Source organism: Scyliorhinus canicula, chromosome 13 (genome assembly GCF_902713615.1).
Source record: "Scyliorhinus canicula chromosome 13, sScyCan1.1, whole genome shotgun sequence".
Lineage (NCBI taxonomy): Eukaryota > Metazoa > Chordata > Chondrichthyes > Carcharhiniformes > Scyliorhinidae > Scyliorhinus > Scyliorhinus canicula.
In genome coordinates, this window is record NC_052158.1 from 50,862,594 (window position 1) to 50,879,180 (window position 16,587).

Genomic DNA, 16,587 nt, shown 5'->3' on the forward strand with positions numbered 1-16,587 from the left:
CCTTGCCCCTCACACCTTAAAGCTATGCCCCCCAGTAATTGACCCCTCTACCCTGGGAAAAATCCTCTGACTATCGATTCTATCTATGCCCCTCTTAATTTTGTAGACATCTATCAGGTTGCCCCTCAACCTCCGTCGTTCCAGCGAGATAAAACCGAGTTCATTCAACCGCTCCTCATAGCTAATGCCTTCCATACCAGGCAACATCTTTTGCACAATCTCTAAAGCCTCCACATCCTTCTGGTAGAGTGGCTACCAGAATTGAACACTATACTCCAAGTGTGGCCTAACTAGGGGCTGTTTAGCTCAGTGGGCTAATTCGCTGGCTTTGAAAGCAGACCAAGGTAAGCCAGCAACACAGTTCAATTCCCATGACAGCCTCCCCGATCAGGCGCCGGAAAGTGGCGACTAAGGGCTTTTCACAGTAACTTCATTTGAAGCCTACTCGTGACAATAAGTCATTTTCATGTTTTCACTAAGGTTCACTGCAGCTGCAATGTGAGTTGCCAATTTTTATACTCAATGCCCTGCCAATGAAGGCAAGCATGCTGTATGCCTTCTTGACTACCTTCTCCACCTGTGTTGCCCCTTTCAGTGGCCTGTGGACCTGTACACCAAGATCTCTCTGACTGTCAATACTCTTGAGAGTACTATCATTCACTGTATATCCCCTACCTGCATTAGACCTTCCAAAATGCATTACCTCACATTTGTCCGGATTGAACTCCATCTGCCATCTTTCCGCCCAAGTCTCCAAACGATCTATATCCTGCTGTATCCTCTGACAGTCCTCATCGCTAACCGCAATTCCACCAACATTTGGGCAGCACGGTAGCATGGTGGTTAGCATAAATGCTTCACAGCTCCAGGGTCTCAGGTTCGGTTCCCGGCTGTCACTGTCTGTGCGGAGTCTGCACGTCCTCCCGTGTGTGCGTGGGTTTCCTCCGGGAGCTCCGGTTTCCTCCCACAGTCCAAAGATGTGTGGGTTAGGTGGATTGGCCATGCTAAATTGCCCGTAGTGTCCTAAAAAGTAAGGTTAGGGGGGGGGGGGGGGTTGTTGGGTTACGGGTATAGGGTGGATACGTGGGTTTGAGTAGGGTGATCATTGCTCAGAACATCGAGGGCCGAAGGGCCTGTTCTGTGCTGCTGTTCTATGTTCTATGTTCTATTTGTGTTGTCTGCAAATTTACTAATCAAACTAGTTACATTTTCCTCCAAATCATTTGTATATGCTACGAACAGCAAAGGTCCCAGCACTGATCCCTGGAACACCACTAGTCACAGCCCTCCAATCCGAAAAACACCCTTCGATTGCTACTCTCTGCCTTCTATGCCTAGCCAGTTCTGTATCCATCTTGCCAGCTCACCCCGTCTGCCATGAGGGACCTTGTCAAAGGCCTTACTGAAGTCCATATAGACAACCTCCACTGCCCTACTTGCATCAATCATCTTTGTGACCTCTTCAAAAAACACTATTAAGTTAGCGAGACACGGCCTCCCCTTCACAAAACCGTGCTGCCTCTCGCTAACACGTCCATTTGCTTCCAAATGCGAGTAGATCCTGTCTCGAAGAATTCTCTCCAGTAATTTCCCTACCACTGACACTTAAAGGAATAGACAGGGTAGGTGCAGGTAAGATGTTTCCCCTGGGTGGGGAGTCTAGAACCAGGGACACAAACTCAAAATAAGGAGGATGCCACTTCGGACCGAGATGAGAACATATTTCTTTGACAGAACATTCTGAATCTTTGGAATTCTCAATCCCAGAGGGCCGTGGAAGATCATTGTGTATGATTGAAGCAGAGATTGATAGATTTCTGATCAGCAATAACATAAAGAGTTATGGGGATTATGTGGGCATAAGGGATTGAAGTCTCCGATCAGCCGATTTATTGCAATGAATGGCGAAGCAGGCTCGATGGACTGAAAGGCCTACTCCTGCTCCTATGTTAGGCTTTGACATCAATAGGTAAATGGGACCCGGATAGCTGCTTTGGACACAGCTGGAGAATGAATCATTGAAACTTTGCTTACTGACCTCTGAATGGAGGGTGATTCAGAGGGGCGGCACGGTGGCACAGTAGTTATCCCTGCTGCCTCATAGCTCTGAGGACCCGGTTTCGATTCCGGCCTTAGGTAATTGTCTCTGTGGAGTTGGCACTTTCTCCCAGTGTCTGCATGGGTTTCCTCCAGTGCTCTGGCTTCCTCCTGCAGTTCAAACATGTGGTTAGGTGAATTTGCCATGTTAAATTGCCCCTTCGTGCCCAGCGAGGCACATGTTAGGTGCCGTTACGGTGATAGGAGGAGTACTCTTTCAGAGGGTCTGTACAGACTCAATAGGTTGAATGGTCTCCTTCTGTACTGTTGAGATTCAATGATTCTAATGGCCATTACAGTTCAATTTTCATGCCCACTGAATTGCATTCAGGCTGCTATCGAGGCGCCAGAGCATGGCGTTCCGCTGGGAGCCCACTGCCGATCTGGATGTTTGGCTGACCTTTGATTCGCCGCCCAATCGGGATATGGAATTCTGGCATCGCTGGATGGAGAATCCCGTCTATGGTTTCTACCTATCTCCTCGCCAATGGAGACTAAATGTATCTTTTCAGGTGCACCGTGCCAGAAAACGGGAAGGCGGGACAGAGAATCCTGCCCATGAACTCAGTAAAAAGGTCTCGTCCATGATTCACGCAGCAGGTTAAGGATAGTTTTTGACTAAAGGGAGAGTTTTATCATGTTAAAAACAGTCGCAAGCCTGAGAATTTGGAGTATTTTAGAAACCTGCGAAGATGCAACAAGTGGATAAAAGGGGAAGCAGTTCAGCATGTATGTAAGCGAAACGGCAAATTGGCTGACTCTGAACTGCCCCTCTGAATTGGATCAGCAAGCCTCTCAGTTCAGGGGCAATTAGGAATATGCACTAAATACTGGCCCAGCCGGTGATGCCCACGTCCCTTGAATTAATGGAACAAAACTAATTGTCTAGATGTCCAATCATATAATCAAGACCAAAATATGTATCTGCCCCATATAACATCCCGTGTCCAACACAGTAGTCCCAATATTGGCTGGGGCAGTTTCTGTAACGTGATGAGAGGGTTTCATTAAATTCTCAACAGTGCAGAAGGAGGCCATTTGGCTCATCGGCCCACCGAAAGCGCTTCCTACCTAGTGCCATCCCGATAACCCCCTAATCCACCTAATTTACACATGTTTGGACACTAAGGGTCAATTTATCACGGCCAATCCACCTAACCTGCACATCTTTGGACCGTGGGAGGAAACTGGAGAACCTGGAGGAAATCCATGCAGACACAGTGAGAATGTGCAAACTCCACTCAGTCAGTCACCTGAGACCGGACTCAAACCTGGTGCCATGCGGCAGCAGTGTTAACCACTGTGCCAACATAGTTTTGTTTTGTTTTTTGACTGGGAGGGAGGCACCCATAGTGTGTCTTTTTGCCATCATTCTTTCCAATGAGAATCCACAGTAAGTAACAGCATTGACCCACTATCGGGCAGCGAATACTCTGCAGGTGTCTGCAACACTTGATAGTAGCCTGAAGCTGTGCTGATGGGAGCATGAGAGGAAATTGCTTCCTATGGGTCAGGACATACTTCCCATTGTGGGAATCTGATAAAAGGGGCTGAGCCACCATCAGGTGCTGAATATCAGGAAAGTTCTCCTGTAGATAATCAGAATGGATGACACACCCTTCCATGAGATGGGAATAATTACTCCCTGAAGGTTCTGTGGGCATGTCCTTCTGGAGCACCAGCCTGCCATCTGCACCCGGTGTGCAGGAAAGGTTTTCAGGCTTTGCTGTATCCAGTACCTCCATCTGTTTCTTCATGTCATATGGGGTGAATCACATTGGCTGAATATTGACGTCTGGGATGCAGGGGGCCTCATGATGAAGACGAGATGGATCATCCACTCAGCACTTCTATCCAAAGATATTTGCAATGCTTTTGCTTTATTTATTGCGCTGACATGTTGCTAACATCCACCCTTTAGCATAGGGGTGGCACGGTGGCACTGCTGCCTCACAGTGATAGTGGCCCAGGCTCAATTGCGGCCTTGGGTGACTGTGAAGTTTGTGCGTTCTCCACGCATCTGCTTTGGTTCAATACAGGTGCTCCGGTTTCCTCCAATGGTCCGAAGATGGGGATAGGATGGGAATGGGCCTAGGTAAGTTTCTCTTTCAGAGGATTGGTACAAATTTGATGTGCCAAATAGCCTCATTTTATTCTGTAGGAATTCTATGATTCTATAAAGATGTTTGGGCCTCATTTTCTTCCAGCCAGTTGTTTACCAGCCGTACTCCCCTTCCCCGCCCCATCACCATCACCCCTCCAACAACAGTGGTCACAAACATCTATCTACCTTGTGCAGATGCATCCTGGACAGTTCAATTGTTGAGGATGGTCAAGTATGTTTTTCCCTCTTGTTGGTTCTCTCACTAACTGCGAGGGTCCCATCTTAGGACTATGTCCTCCAGGACTCACTAGTGACACTACTGAGCCACTCTTGGTGCTACACATTGAGATCCCCCATACAGAGCACATTCAGTTGATTCGGATCCTCAGCTCTTCTTCCAAGATGAGGAGGTGTGATTATCAACTGAGAGGGTGTGGGCAGTAGGTGACAATCTGCATGAGATATATTTGCCCATGTTTGACTTGTTGCCATAAGACTACATTGGATATGTCGTCAATATTGAGGACTCCCAGGGATAGTCAGTGACTACAGTATGCAGTGCTTCCAGGTGACGCATTATTTAACCTCACATTATTGTTAGTACAATCTGGAAGTTTCAAGATCACTATTACAAAGAACAAAAAACAAAGAAAGTTACAGCACAGGAACATGCCCTCCGGCCCCTCAAGCCTGCACTGACTAATGAGATTTTATTCCATATTCATTAATTAAATCAATGCTGCATCGTTGGCATGGTAAAAAAAAAACATGTCCCCGAAACATTAGTTTTGGCCTCTTGCTCATTAATAAGTAACCAGAGAATCATAGAATCTCCAAAGGAGGCCATTTGGTCCACTGAGTCTGCACTGACCCTCTGAAGCAGCACCCCACTCAGGGCCCACCCTTTTCCTTAACCCCACCTCACATTTTTTTTACTCAATTTTACAGCAATTGTAGTATGGATAATCCACCATTCCTACACATCTTTGGACTGTGGGAGGAAACCAGAGCACCCGGTGGAATTCCACGCAGACATGGGAGAAAGTGCAAACTCCACACAGACAGTCACCCAAGGCCGGAATTGAACCCAGGTCCCTGGCGCTGTGATGTAGCAGTTCAAACCACTGTGCCACCATGCCGCCACACAAATATTTGCGTGGGTTTCCTCCAGGTGCTCCGGTTTCCTCCCACAGTCCAAAGATGTGCAGGTTATGTAGATTGGCCATACTAAATTGCCTCTTCGTTCACAAAAAGGTTAGGTGAGGTTGCTGAATAGGGTGGAGGTGTGGGCCTAGGTAGGGCGCTCTTGCAGAGGTTCGGTGCAGATTCAATAGGCCGAATGGCCTCCTGCACTGTAGAGTTCTATGATTACCATTATATTATTGTCTTCCTACCATCATTATGGCTGCCTGAGGTTCTATCTTGACCATTCTTTAGTTACTCTATTCCAATCCCAACATACATCCTTTTAAGAAATGCATCAATTTGTTTTTTGCTTCTTCATAATTTTATTTTGCAATTCTCATCAGCCTTTGTAATTCTATTGTGAATTCACTCTGAATCTCTTTGCTTTTTTCCCCTGGCCATGTTCTCCCCTATTTTCCATATATTAGTGAAGTGGTCCAATCATTTCCCATCTGTGGAAGTGTTTCCTTTTGCTCCATAGAGGGAGGTGGTGATGTAGTGATTATCACTGGATTAGTAATCTGGTGACACCTGGAGACGCAGGTTCAAATCACACCAGATGGTGAAAGTTTAATTGAATAAAAATCTGGAATTAAGTCTAATGATCACCATGAAACCATTGCCGATTGTCTCAATAACCCATCTACTTCACTAATGCCCTCTAGGGAAGGGAATCTGCCCTCTTCACCCGGTCTGGCCTACATGTGACTCCAGATCCACAGCAATGTTGTTGACTCTTAACCGACCCACTGTAATGGTCATGTGAGCCACTCACTTCAAGAGCAGATAGGGGTGGGCAATAAATGCTGACGCTGCCAGTGGCGATCACATCTCATGAATTAATTTTTGAAATGATCATGTCCATGTAAATCCAACTAAATCTCAGTGATATTGGAGAAAACCTACAGATTAAGATGGAGCACAAAGAAAATAATGATCTCATCAAAACCATCTTCATCACCACAATATTTCATTACATTTCTTCATATTCCTCTTTTATTTCTTTTCTTTCTTATCCTCACATGTTTGTGACTGCCTTACACTAAACCATGATTATTTTATCTCTCCCTGTTCTGATCTCACCTCCACTTCAGCTCCTTTAATCCAAACCCATCTCCTGATCTGCCTTTGCTCTTTTCTAAACTCTCAGCATCACGAATTGACCACTCTGGTCAAATAACATGCTATTCTCTTAATTCGGTAGCAAATGCGCTGACTATTATTTAAGAGTCAGAGTTTGCCACTCCTGTGGAATAGCCCGTAATGTTATCTTCCCTTTTGAGGTTCTGATTACCATGTGGGTATACTGACTGTGCACATTCGCCCTCTGGTGAAGGTCAACATTCTTCACTTCCAAAGAGTAGTGGGAAGTCAGAAGATTGGGAAGGCTACAAAAACAAACAGAGGATAACAAAGAGAGAAATAAGGAAGGAGAGGATCAAATATGAAGGTAGGCTAGCCAGTAACATTAGGAATGATAGTAAAAGTTTCTTTAAGTACATTAAAAACAAACGGGAGGCAAAAGTAGACATTGGGCCGCTCCAAAATGACGCTGGTAATCTAGTGATGGGAGACAAGGAAATAGCTGAGGAACTTAATAAGTACTTTGCGTCAGTCTTCACAGTAGAAGACATGAGTAATATCCCAACAATTCAGGAAAGTCAGGGGGCAGAGTTGAATATGGTTGCCATCACAAAGGAGAAGGTGCTAGAGAAACTAAAAGGTCTGAAAATTGATAAATCTCCGGGCCCAGATGGGCTACATCCTAGAGTTCTAAAGGAGATAGCTGAAGAAATAGTGGAGGCGTTAGTTATGATCTTTCAAAAGTCACTGGAATCAGGGAAAGTCCCAGAGGATTGGAAAATCGCTGTTGTAACCCCCCTGTTCAAGAAGGGAACAAGAAAAAAGATGGAAAATTATAGGCCAATTAGCCTAACCTCGGTTGTTGGCAAAATTCTAGAATCCATCGTTAAGGATGAGATTTCAAAATTCTTGGAAGTGCAGGGTCGGATTAGGACAAGTCAGCATGGATTTAGTAAGGGGAGGTCGTGCCTGACAAACCTGTTAGAGTTCTTTGAAGAGATAACAAATAGGTTAGACCAAGGAGAGCCAATGGATGTTATCTATCTTGACTTCCAAAAGGCCTTTGACAAGGTGCCTCACGGGAGACTGCTGAGTAAAATAAGGGTCCATGGTATTCGAGGCAATGTACTAACATGGATTGACGATTGGCTGTCAGACAGAAGGCAGAGAGTTGGGATAAAAGGTTCTTTTTCGGAATGGCAACCGGTGACAAGTGGTGTCCCGCAGGGTTCAGTGTTGGAGCCACAGCTGTTCTCTTTATATATTAACGATCTAGATGACGGGACTGGGGGCATTCTGGCCAAGTTTGCCGATGATACAAAGATAGGTGGAGGGGCAGGTAGTATTGAGGAGGTGGGGAGGCTGCAGAAAGATTTAGACAGTTTAGGAGAATGGTCCAAGAAGTGGCTGATGAAATTCAACGTGGGCAAGTGCGAGGTCTTGCACTTTGGAAAAAAGAATAGAGGCATGGACTATTTTCTAAACGGTGACAAAATTCATAATGCTAAAGTGCAAAGGGACTTGGGAGTCCTAGTCCAGGATTCTCTAAAGGTAAACTTGCAGGTTGAGTCCGTAATTAAGAAAACAAATGTAATGTTGTCATTTATCGCAAGAGGCTTGGAATATAAAAGCAGGGATGTACTTCTGAGGCTTTATAAAGCACTAGTTAGGCCCCATTTAGAATACTGTGAGCAATTTTGGGCCCCACACCTCAGGAAGGACATACTGGCACTGGAGCGGGTCCAGCGGAGATTCACACGGATGATCCCAGGAATGGTAGGCCTAACATACGATGAACGTCTGAGGATCGTGGGATTATATTCATTGGAGTTTAGGAGGTTGAGGGGAGATCTAATAGAAACTTACAAGATAATGAATGGCTTGGATAGGATGGACGTAGGGAAGTTGTTTCCATTAGCAGGGGAGACTAGGACGCGGGGGCACAGCCTTAGAATAAAAGGGAGTCACTTTAGAACAGAGATGAGGAGAAATGTCTTCAGCCAGAGAGTGGTAGGTCTGTGGAATTCATTGCCACAGAGGGCGGTGGAGGCCGGGACATTGAGTGTCTTTAAGACAGAAATTGATAAATTCTTGATTTCTCGAGGAATTAAGGGCTATGGGGAGAGAGCGGGTAAATGGAGTTGAAATCAACCATGATTGAATGGTGGAGTGGACTCGATGGGCCGAATGGCCTTACTTCCGCTCCTATGTCTTATGGTCTTATGGTCTTCCTGCCAAGATATTGCAGACGCTGGCTGCGAAGCAGCGCAAGGGCATGTTGTTTCATGCCCAGTCCTGTTATCTGCTCTGTTTATTTTCCAGTTCTTTCTTCTTGGAGTGCAGTACATATGTACAAAAACTACATTAAACTTCAAAATTATTTCTACTGTTGAACAGAACTGGACAGCATTAAATGGATAAATGGGCCCTTTGGTAGTTCAGAAACCTCACACACTTTGAATGAGGTATCATCCCAGGATATAGCTATCCTTCACTGTTTTAATGTGGAGAATGTGATTCGGCATTTGCTCCACAGTTGGATAAAGAGCCAATTAGAAAAAGAGCACATTCTCAGCTCTTCTTACTTAGATCTAATATTTTCCTGTTTATTTCCCTTCTTCACAGTGAATCTACTGGCGATTATAATCCTCTCTCAGGGAAAATGTGGTCTCTCCAAATGTGTCACACGTTACCTGGTTGCTATGGCATCGGCGGATTTATTGGTTGTTATCATTGATCTGATAATGAGGCAGATTCCCATTTCTCATCAAGGTCATTTCCCTCTGATGGATTTTCTTGATTCTATCCGTGTGTGTAATATCCATGCTGTTGTGCTTTATGCAGTCACAGACTGTTCTGTCTGGTTCACCGTCACTTTCACAATTGATAGATATGTGGCCATTTGCTGCCAGAAGCTAAAGGAAAAATATTGCAAAGAGAAAACGGCAGCTGTGGTTCTGGGAATGGTGACTGTGCTGTTTACTGTGAAAGATATTTTCTGGTACTTTATGTTACAAGGTATATATTGGGGAGGAAATTATCCTTACTTTTGTGTTGAACATGGTGGGGGATATACATTTTCTCCAATTATGTCAGCGTTTGAGCTCCTTCATTTATTCCTCACGCCCTTTCTCCCATTTATTCTGATTCTGTTACTCAATGCTCTAACTGTCAGACACGTATTACAGGCCAGCAGAGCCCGCAAGAGACTGCGGGCTCACGGCAGTGGGGAGAGTCCCAGTGACCCAGAGATGAAGAGTCGAAGGAAATCTTTAATTTTATTATTTATAATCTCGGCAAACTTTATCCTGTTATGGGCGATGTATCTACTGGATTCAGTTTGGGAGCGAATGGGAAATATGGGAATCAGATATGTTGGCTTGCCAGATTTTATGCAAGAATTGGGATTCATGTTCCAGCTCCTGAGCTGCTGCACAAACACTGGCATTTATTGCATGACCCAGACGAAATTCAGAGAACAGTTGGTGAAAATGCTGCTATATCCGTGCTGTTTCATTGTTGAATTAGTTGAATAATGACAAGAGTTGATATATTTCTGATACAATCCAGTTGTTCTCCGTGCTTGTTACACATGCACTTATCTGCTGTAGTCCTTACCTTCCTCTCTAATCTTGGAGTCAGGGCATGTGATAGGAAGTTTCACTGTCACACCAGCTACACAATGGGACCAAGGATTTCCAAGGCGCCTCTATTGAACAGAAACTCCCAGCTTTAATTCACTAGCCTTCATCCATCATCAACTGTCAGTTTATGCACAAGGGCAACTGACCAACACATTTGGCAAGTCTCTATTTTTCAGCCAGCTTCGAAATCACTGTTTCTAAATAATTCTACAGGTCCCCAAAATGGCTCAATTTTAAAATAATGCCCAACACAATCAGCCACTGTACATTCACAATCACACGCACAACATAATTATTCGGAGTGTATTCCCAGACCCATGATTGACATCATCGGGCAATGTATATTAAAAGATTCATGTCCAACATAATGAGTCAAAATGTAAGAACATGAGAAGTGGTTAGCACTGTCGCTTCACAGCGCCAGGGTTCCGGGTTCGATTCCTGGATTAGGTCACTGTCTGTGCGGAGTCAGCACGTTCTCCCTGTGTCTGCGTGCGTTCCCTCTGGGTGTTCCGGTTTCCTCCCTCCAGTCCTGAAAGATGTGCTGTTCGGTGAATTGGATATTCTGAGTTCTCCCTCTGTGTACCCGAACAGGTGCCGGAATGTGGTGACTAGGGGCTTTTCACAGTAACTTCATTGCAGCGTTAATGTAAGCCTACTTGTGACAATAAAGATTATTATTTTTATTAAAGGAACAGGACTAGACCATTTAGCCCTTTGATCCCCTTCCACCATTCAATAGGATCATGGCTCCTTAAACATTCTCTTGAAACTCCATTTTCATGCACTGTTTCCATTTCTCATGACATTTCTAATATGTAGAAATCTACCTCTCTCATTGGTGAACACACTCATTGACTGATTTATCAGAGCTCATCCATGCCAGGCAAATCTAAAGATTCACTACCCTCTGAGGGAAGAATTTTATCCTCATCTCAGTCTTCAATTGTTTCCCCTTCATTCTCTCCATCCCATGCATCCTAAGTCTTGCCTCATCGCATCATAATTGCCTTTCCCCTCGATATAACTCTTGCCCTGCGGTATATTCCTATCCCTTTCCATCATGTAATCGAATTGCGGTCACTATCACCAAAGTGCTCACCTACCTCCAAATCTAACACCTGTCCTGGTTCATGACCCAGTACCAAATCTAATATGGCCATGCCTCTCGTGAACCTATCTACATATCAGGAAAGCCTCCTGCACACATTGGACAAAAACGGACCCATCTGAAGTACTCGAACTATAGCGTCTCCAGTCAATATTTGGAAAGTTAACGTCCCCCATAACAACTACCCTGTTGCTTTCAGTCCTATCCAGAATCATCTTTGCAATCCTTACCTCGGCATCTCTGGAACTTTTCGGAGGCCTATAGAAAACCCCTAACACGGTGACCTCTCCTTTCCTGTTCCTAACCTCAGCCCATACTACCTCAGTAGACGAGTCCTCATCAAACTTCCTTTCGGCCACTGTAATACTTTCCTTGACTAACAATGCCACCTTCCCTGAGCTTAGTGAAATATCTGAACCCAGGCACCTGCAACAAACATTCCTGTCCCTGCTCTATCCATCTCTCCAAAATGGCCACAACATCGAAGTCCCAGATACCAACCCATGCCGCAAATTCACGCACCTTATACTGAATGCTCCTGGCAATGAATAAGACACACTTTAAACCACCTTCCTGCCTGCCGGTACACTCCTGCAACTTTGAAACCTTACTCATGACCTCACTACTCTCAACCTCCTATATACTGGAGCTACATTTCAGGTTCCCAATCCCCTGCTGAACTAGTTTAAACCTCCCTAAAGTGCATTAACAACCCCCCCCCCCCCCAAGGATATTAGTACCCCTCTGGTCCAGGTGTAGACCATCCCATTTGTAGAGGTCCCACCTACCCCATAATGAGCCCAATTATCGAGGCATCTAAAACCCTCCCTCCTGTAGCTACGTGTTCAACTGCTCTCTCTCCCTATTCCTCGACTCGCTAGCACGTGGCACGGATAACAACCCAGAGACAATAACTCTGTTTGTCCTGGATCTAAGTTTCCACCCTACCTCCCTGAATTCCTGCCTTACATCCCTATCCCTTTTCCTATCTATGTCGTTGGTACCTATGTGGACCACAACTTGGTGCTGCTGCCCCTCCACCTCAAGGATCCCGAAAACACGATCCGAGACTAATGTGGAGGTTGTTAAAGGGACATCTACTGCGTGTCCTTGATAAGTATGTACCTGTCAGGCAGGAAGGAAGTCAAGCGAGGGAACCGTGGTTTACTGAAGCAGTTGAAACACTTGTCAAGAGGAAGAAGGAGGCTTATGTAAAGATGAGATGTGGAAGTTCAGTTAGGGCGCTTTAGAGTTACAAGTTAGCTAGGAATGACATAAAGAGACAGTTACGAAGAGCCAGGAGGGGACATGGAAAGTCTTTGGCAGGTAGGATCAAGAATAACCTTAAAGCTTTCTATAGATATGTCAGGAATAAAAGAATGACTAGTAGGGCCAGTCAAGGACAGTAGTTTGAAGTTGAGCGTGGAGTCTGAGGAGTTAGGAGAAGTGCTAAATTAATATTTTTTGTCAGTATTCACACAGGAAAAAGACAATGTTGTCGAGGAGAATACTTACATTCAGGCTACTAGACTAGAAGGGTTTGAGGTTCATAAGGCGGAGGTGTTAGCAATTCTGGAAAGTGTGAAAATAGTTAAGTCCCCTGGGCGGATGGGATTTATCCTAGGATTCTCTGGGAAGCTAGGGAGGAGATTGCTGAGCCTCTGGCTTTGATCTTTAAGTCATCTTTGTCTACAGGAATAGTGCCTAAAGACAGGAGGATAGCAAATGTTGCCCCCTTGTTCAAGAAGGGGAGTAGAGACAACCCCCGTAACTATAGGCCAATGAGCCTTACTTCTGTTGTGGGCAAAGTCTTGGAAAGGTTTATCAGAGATAGGATGTATAATCATCTGGAAAGGATTAATTAGATTAGAGATAGTCAACACGGTGTTGTGAAGGGTAGATCGTGCCTCACAAACCTCATTGAGTTCTTTGAGAAAGTGACCAAGCTGGTGGATGAGGGTATAGCAGTTGATGTGGTGTATATGAATTTCAGTAAAGCGTTTCATGAGGTTCCCTACGGTAGGCTATTGCAGAAAATATGGAGGCATGGGATTCAGGTTGATTTAGCAGTTTGGATCAGAAGTTAGCTAGCTGGAAGAAGGCAAATGGTGGTGGTTGATGGGAAATGTTCAGACTGGAGTCCAGTTACTTGTGGTGTACCACAAGGATCTGTTTTGGGGCCGCTGCTGTTTGCCATTTTTTTAAATGACCTGGAGGAGGGCATGAGTGAGTAAATTTGCAGATGACACTAATGTCGGTGGAGTTGTGGATAGTGCGGAAGTATGTTACAAGTTACAGAGGGACATAGATAAGCTGCAGTGCAGGGCTGAGAGGTGGCAAATGGTGTTTAATGCAGAAAAGTATGAGGTGATTCATTTTGGAAGGAATAACAGGAAGACAGAGTACTGGGCTAATTCTTGGCAGTGTGGATGAGCAGAGAGATCTCGGTGTCCATAAGCATAGATCCCTGAAAGTTGCCACCCAGGTTGAGAGGGGTTGTTAGGAAGGGCTAAGGTGTATAAACTTTTATTGGTAGAGGAATTGAGTTTTGGAGCCATGAGGTCATGTTGCAGCTGTACAAAACTCTGGTGCGACCGTATTTGGATTATTGTGTGCAATTCTGGTCGCCGCATTGTAGGAAGGATGTGGAAGCATTGGAAAGGGTGCAGAGGAGATTTACCAGAATGTTGCCTGGTATGGAGGGAAGATCTTATGAGAGAAGGCTGAGGGACTTGAGGCTGTTTTCGTTATAGAGAAGAAGGTTAAGAGGTGACTTAATTGAGGCATACAAGATGATCAGAGGATTAGACAGGGTGGACAGTGAGAGCCTTTTTCCTCGGAGGGTGATGCCTAGCACGAGGGGACATAGCTTTAAATTGAGGGGAGATAGATATAGGACAGATGTCAGAGGTAGGTTCTTTACTCAGAGAGTAGTAAGGGAGTGGATTGCCCTGCCTGCAACAGTAGTGGTCGCCAACACTAAGGTCATTGGATAGACATATGGACAATAAGGGAATAGTGTAGATGGGCTTTAGCGGGGTTTCACAGGTCGGCGCAACATTGTGGGCCTAAGGGCCTGGACTGCGCTGTAATGTTCTATGCTCTATGTTCGATGTTCTATTCTAAGATTGGGTCCCCTGCTTCCAGATGCACCTCAGCCTCACCGCATCCTCCACCCCCTCCTCGCTCCCTCTCTCACCTCACATCCTTGCACAGCCAGGCATTGACAGCAGGCAGTCTCCAGCCAACCAGAAAACTCCTCCACAGTCCCCACTCTCTGGCCTCTCCAATGCAGCGTGTTAGTGTATGCTTGCCATCAATGAATTTGTCCTTATTCACTTTCCCAAGTCCAATATTAGCGGTCAGCTTGATTAACCCTATCGAATCTCAGCGGGCAAACTGCATCCATGGGCCCATGTTCAACATAATCAGTCAGACGCCATTGACCAGCTCATGCACAACGTGAACAATAGCTCTCCAAGTTCCACTCCACAGCCAACACAATGTAACAATGCCCATTCACTGACCCATGCCGAATGCACTGTTCCAGTCTCTATTTCAGTCTCAAATCCAACTAGAGATGTCTGTTTCATTTACCAACTCATGTCCAATAGAAGTCAACGGCCTCTATTCACTGCTCCACAGTTAAAATGATCAGTTTTTATTCATTGGCTCATATCCAAAATAGTTCATGAGTCTCCATTCACCAGCCCATGTCCAATGCCTGTCGATATTCAAAATAATCAGCCTGATGCATTCTTTAAAAATTAGTTGTTTTTGTGTTTTCAGGGATATGGCTGTTGCTGATAAGACCAACATTTGATGTTCATCACTTAACAGTGGTGGTCAGTCAACATCTAAATCCACTCCACTCCATCGGGTGCAGGTACTCTCACAGAGCTTCTGTGTCTCGAGAGGGATCAGCAATGTAGTTCATTTAGTCAGGATGGTGTGTGGCTTGGAGGGAAAAATGTAGGCAGTGGTCTTTCCGTACATCTGCTGCCCTTGTCTTTTGAAACAGGGGAGGTCGTGGGATTGGAAGGTGGTGAGTTGATGCAGCACATCTTTGTAGATGGTACACCAAGCTTAAGCTGTTTTGTCCTGGATGGTGTCGAGCTTCTTGAGTACCCAATTTTATTTCCAATTAAGGGACAGTTTAGTGTCGCCAATCCTCATAGCCTGCACACCTCTTTGGGTTGTGGGAGTGAGACCCACGCAAACATCGGGAGAAAATGCAAACTCCACACAGACAGTGACCTAGGGCCGGGATCAAACCCGGGTCCTCAGAGCCATGAGGCAGCAGTGCTAACCCCTGTCCATTGCACTCCTGGCTTATGCCTTGTCGTTGGTGATCAAGCTTTGAGTAGGCAGAATAGGACATACTCGCCACAGGATTGGACCTGCTCTGGTAGCCATAGTGTTAATGTGGCTAGTCCAGTTCAGTTACTGATCAATAGTAATGCCCAGAATGTTGATTGTGGAGAATTGAGCAATGGTAATGTCATTGAATGTCAAGGGGTAATGGTTATATTTGTGAATGCTGCTTGATATTTAACATCCCAAGTCTGAATACTGTTCTCAAATCTTGCTCCATGTTGAAACAGGCTGCTTCAGTGTCTGAGGAGTGGCAAATGGTTCTGTAAATTGTGCAGTCATCAGTGCACATCCCCACTTCTGACCCTCTACTGGTAGGAAGGTAAAGCAGAGGATGGTGATTGGGTCTAGTACACTCCCTGAGGAACTCTGATAGTGCTATCCTGGAGCTGAAATGATTGACATCCAGCCACCACAACCATTTTCCTTCAGACCAGGTACACCCACAGTGCTATTAGGCTGGAATGCCAGGATTTTGACCCAGTGACAGTGAAGGAACGGCGATACATTTCCAAGTCAGTATGGTGAGTGACTTGGAGACGACTTCCAGATGGTGGTGTTCCCATATATCTGCTGCTCTTGTCATTCTAGATGGTCGTGGTCGTGAGTTTAGAAGATGCTGCCGAAGGAGCCTTGGTGAGTGCCTGCAGTACATCTTGTATTAGTACACATGGCTGCTACTGTGCATCGGCGGAAGAGGGAGTGAATGTTTGTGGAAGGGGTTGCAATCAATCAGGCTGTTTTGTACTAGATGGTGTCAAGCTTCTTGAGTGTTGTTGGAGCTGCACTCATTCAGGCAAGTAGAGAGTATTCAAACACACTCTTGACTTGTGCCTCGCAGATGGTGAACAGGCTTTGTAGGGCCAGGAGATGAGTTACTCACCATATGATTCTGCATATCACATGGTGTGAATGGTCTTTGACCTATTCTGATAGCTACAGTATATATATATGGCTCGTTCAGTTCAATTTCTGATCAATGGTAACCC

General features: G+C 45.3%; 1 protein-coding gene across 1 annotated transcript in view; it reads left to right on the forward strand.

The window, feature by feature from the left end:
• Positions 1-10,005, forward strand: part of LOC119975601 (probable G-protein coupled receptor 139) — a 38,741-nt gene extending 28,736 nt beyond the window's left edge. The window contains exon 2 of the mRNA XM_038815388.1: positions 9,095-10,005. Within this exon, the coding sequence (XP_038671316.1) occupies positions 9,095-10,005 (911 nt within the window). The remainder of the gene's footprint in view (positions 1-9,094) is intronic.
• Positions 10,006-16,587: the final 6,582 nt, after the last annotated feature.